The 4,601-nt window shown below is 30.2% G+C and overlaps 1 protein-coding gene across 1 annotated transcript; it reads right to left on the bottom strand.

Annotated features, from left to right (window-relative positions):
- Nucleotides 1-1,009: 1,009 nt before the first annotated feature.
- LOC146903541 (uncharacterized) lies at nucleotides 1,010-1,734 on the bottom strand. The gene has a single exon (XM_085736109.1). The coding sequence runs from the start codon at nucleotides 1,707-1,709 to the stop codon at nucleotides 1,134-1,136; it is 576 nt and encodes a 191-aa protein (XP_085592235.1). The 5' UTR covers nucleotides 1,710-1,734; the 3' UTR covers nucleotides 1,010-1,133.
- Nucleotides 1,735-4,601: the final 2,867 nt, after the last annotated feature.

Here is a 4,601-nt window from a genome sequence, read left to right as displayed (position 1 = left end):
TCTATGGTCACAAGACCATATAGAGGTTTTGTGGTACACTCGAATACGCAATACCAGACCTTTTACAGTTAATCAGCCCAAAAAAATATAACATTGAAAAATGGAAAAAGTAGAAATGTCAATAAGCATTTAAGTATCTCCCTCAGTTGATTTCCTTATCCCAAGCTCTAAGAAAATAGAATCCGTAATTCTTGTAATCTGCAGGTAAATAATGCTGTGATTCAATCACCTCCAAAAGTGATGTCCTTGCCTGAAAACATAGGCTTAGTTCTTAGATTATCACATTTGAATCCTAGGCAGCGGCTGCATCATATAATTCGTTACATGATAGTTGGAGATAGGGAAATTCAAATTCTAAACTCAAGTCCAAGTAAAGTCAACACTTATGCAGCACGTGAGTAAGGTCCTTGAGGCTGACTAGGGTCAAAACAAACATCAAGGTTTAGAGAACACTCACATAGTACTTACAGACTATCGACCAACGAGATCTTCACATCGGCGGAAAAAATTAAATTTACACTCTTATAGGGAATGTGTCAACTTCTTAGCAAATCAACCGACCTCCATTGTGTTGGCTATTGTGTAGCTAGAGAAAATAAGTGTATATTTTATATCAGTGGTATATGATAATCATGTTGAGCCTCCGCGATTGCTCAACATGATTATGCTATACCCATCGCAATACCAAATATTCACTAAAACAGTCATCCTTATCTTGAAATCAAGACAACCATATCATCACATCACATTTTTGAATGAAATAATGTTTTCTTTTTGTCCACCCAGCACTAAATTTATCCTGTTTTTCGAAGTCTTAACAAAGTAAATTAAAGATGCATTTGATAATGAAATTGCAGGAGGCAGATATTGAATCCACTTGCGGATACATGAATGAACCACGAAAGTTGAATCTATGTATTATTATTGGATCAATTTACTTTTAAAATTTGAGCTGTATTAAACTCAACTTTACTTATAAGGTGAGAGATGTATCCAACTTATAAACATATTTTCAATCAATTGTAATATCTCATTCCATTCAATGCAGGACTTTAAACCGAGTTTACTATGGTACAAATTAAATAAAACTAGTATGGATTCAAAAACATTGCTTTGACAAATAAACTATATATCTAGTTTGCATAATCATAACTAAAATCAGAAACGCCAACCATAGCAGTAAGGACTTGAGAAACAATGTAGAAACCACCTCCAAGAATAGCAATGATGAGAATTGCAGTAATTGGATTCTTGAGAAGCTCAAATATAGGCACCAAGATTGTGTATATTGCACCTGTACTAACAGTTAGTGCATACAAACCATACCTTCTCACGTTGTCCCAAAACTCTTCTTCCAGAAGTGGTCCTTCAGGTCCAAAAGCCAATGCCTTTTGCTCATCCATTCCATTCAGAACCAACAAAATTCCAAGAGAAACTGCTCCTATTATCACAATCTTTGAATTCTCATTTTCAAGAAATGGAAGTTTCATTGATGGTGCCCTTTGTGCATCTTCCACAGTTGGTGTGTGTTTGAGGAAAATTGGAGAAGCTTCTCTAAGTTTTATTGCATATTTTGAAGGTGGGTTTTTGAAGTTTTTAATGCCTAATACTTTGATGGGTTTGATAAATACTTTTGGAGTGAAAAGAGAACAAGAGGGGTTGGAGGAATTTGGAAGCTGGAGCTTTAATTTCAAGCTAAGATTTTTCATCTTGTTTTCTTTATCAATTCTAGCTATCACTCACATATGGATGGAGCTAACCTTTTAAGTGTATTCAACTTGTGGATGTAAATGAAGGTGCTTACTGCATTTCCTACCAATACAACCTTATCACCATTTGTTTATATTTTATTTGATTTTATGGCCTATTACCTTATCTTGCATATTCTCCCTCCAAGAGTGGGGACCTTCTCCCTATTATATTAGTGTTATTATTATCAAAATGAAATATCTTTTTAGTTTCTAAGTATTATTTTTTACGTAGGATTCATATTTTTAAATAAAAATTTGCATAAAAGTTTATAATATTTTACGAATTTTTCTAAAAAATTAGAATTTTTTAACATAACCTAAATTAAATATGAATTTTTATATTTTTTGCGGTTAAAAATTCACATTTAATTCATGTTTTGTTAAAAATATTCTATTTTTTGTGAGATTTTTACAATATTCTTCACATTTTTACACAATTTCATTAAAAAATATATTAGTTGACTTTAAAATAGAGATATCAAAAGTGATGATTAAAAATTTTGTGAGGACTAAAAATCGAAGAAAGTTTTTAAAAATACTAAAACCAAAATTTGGTATATTTATAAGAAATAAAAACATATTTAATCGTTATTATTATTGTTTTACCATCATTTAGTTCCTTTCCAACGTGTACACATCCTCGACAAAAAAAAATTATGTAAGTGAAAGGTGAGTGAATATGAGCGAAAATAATGAAATAATTAGAAGAGAAATTAATTATTGAGAGATAGATAAAAATAAAATGTTTTAGAGAGATGTAGGGAAGGTTTGTGAGAGAGAATCCAAGTCCTTTTTTTTTATTTTAAGGAATCCAAGTCCTCTTTTTGTGTACTCCTTCTCTCACATTTATTTAGATTGATTTAATTGATAAAATCAGTATCATTTATTAAAGGGTTGATAATGTTTACCTGTACTATAGGTCATTTACAGTTTTTCCTTGTAAAAAATTTTTGTTCAGATTTGTCCTTGTAAAATAAAGATTCTTCAAAATACCCCATTGACGCATCTGACTCACCAGATTCGCTGACGTGGATATTTATTTTCATTTTTCATTTTTTTTAATTTGTCCACACGTATAATTGTGTGACACATCATTAATTAATTAAAAAAATAAAAAAAAACCCAAAATTCATGAAATTATCTCAATCTTCTTCTTCATACCTTCCAACCCCAATCTTCATCTTCACAAATCACGGAAATTGCAGAGGCATCTTCAACATGCAATGTTTGGATACAACATTTCAAGGAGAATGTCACTAGATAATCGAAGTTGTTTCTAAGGACAATGTCAACATACAGTGTTTGGCGTCACAAATTATTGAACATTAAGAAATCATAAACTCATAGGAAAAAAATATCAATACAAAACCCCTTAACCAAAAGAAGAATGTCACTATATAAATTCATGTATAGTTCAAATCTGAAGCAGGGATAAATTCATGTATAGATCAGATCTGAAGCAAATCGAAGTGGAAAAAAGTGAAGAAAAAAAAATCATCTTCATCAACAACAACAACAACACATCAACAACAACGCAACAACAATAACAACACAATAACTCATCAAGTAGAATGAGATGGAGAAAGGTTGATTAGAGAAAAGGGAAAAAATCATAAAAGGGTCAAGAATTAATAAGAAAATAGAGAAATATTTCCTCCGATCTTTTTTTATAAGAAACAAAAGACATAAATCAACAAAACAAAGGAAATACATTGAAAATAATTATTTTTATTTAATACACCTTTACATTTAAAAAATTCTCATGAATACCCCTAAGTTAATTACTCTTCATTCCACCAACTTACTTACTTTTAATATTCTCTCTCATAATAAATAAGGGCACAAATGAAATTTAGTTTCAAATACACTTGAATATTGGTCAATGTTTCTTATAAAAAGGACAAAAAAAATTATCCCTTATATTTCTTGTAAAAACCGGAGGACGTAAAAAAAAGAGAGAAAAAAAATCAGAAAAGAGAGAAATCAAAAAGAAAAGAAGAGAATAGAAGAGAAAATAAAAGAAGGAGGATGAGAATGGATTAAAGAAAGAAGAGATAAGGGATGATGAGAAGAAAGGGAACCGAGAGAGAAGATAGAAATCCAGATTATGTTTTTGATTTTTTAAAATAATTATTAATTAATAAAAATGGCAGATCCTAGAAAATTAAATGAAAAAGAATTAAAAATTTCAAGTTAGCATGTCACCTTATCTCTTTTATACAATCATATCCAATTCAGCACGCCACGTAAGTGAATCTGATGAGTTAGATGGGTCAAGAGATTATTTTGGAGAATCTTTATTTTACAAAGAAGGAATCTAAACAAAAAAAATTTACATGGGAAAACCTTAAATGACATATAGTACAAGGGATAAAACACTATTAACCCTTTATTAAAAGACTCTTATTAATATGGTAAGAGGACTGAAATGCGAGATGAGATGATAGAAAATAATGAAAAAAATAAGAGATAGAGAATAATTAAGAGAGAGAAATAAGATGGTGTAAAGAGGTGTTGAGAAGTTTCGTGGGAGAGAATACGTCTTCATTTTATGTACTCCCCTCCATATAAGAATAAGTGTTGCATCTATGTCCTTTAATTATGAGATCCCAAAATATCGCGTGTCAAAAGCATCTCATCTTATATATTATTAATAAAAAAGGATAAGAAAACCAAAAAAGTTGGGGGTCAAACTAAATCCAACAAAGCTAAGTAAAACGATATGTAGACATATCAAACGTATCTAAAAAAATCAGCCCTAATAAAACTATGATATATAGATCACCATTGAGAATCTACAATTGTTTTATAAAATATCAACAAAAAAAAAAGTTTCACTTTTATCTGGAA

Source organism: Medicago sativa, chromosome 8 (genome assembly GCF_051527215.1).
Source record: "Medicago sativa cultivar Bolivia chromosome 8, Bolivia_mono, whole genome shotgun sequence".
Lineage (NCBI taxonomy): Eukaryota > Viridiplantae > Streptophyta > Magnoliopsida > Fabales > Fabaceae > Medicago > Medicago sativa.
The sequence above is the reverse complement of the archived record's forward strand: the minus strand, read 5'-3'. Positions and strand labels throughout refer to the sequence as shown.

Excerpts from the sequence above, each read along its gene's own strand:
- LOC146903541 (XM_085736109.1), bottom strand. The coding sequence starts at position 1,709 with ATGAAAAATCTTAGCTTGAAATTAAAGCTCCAGCTTCCAAATTCCTCC.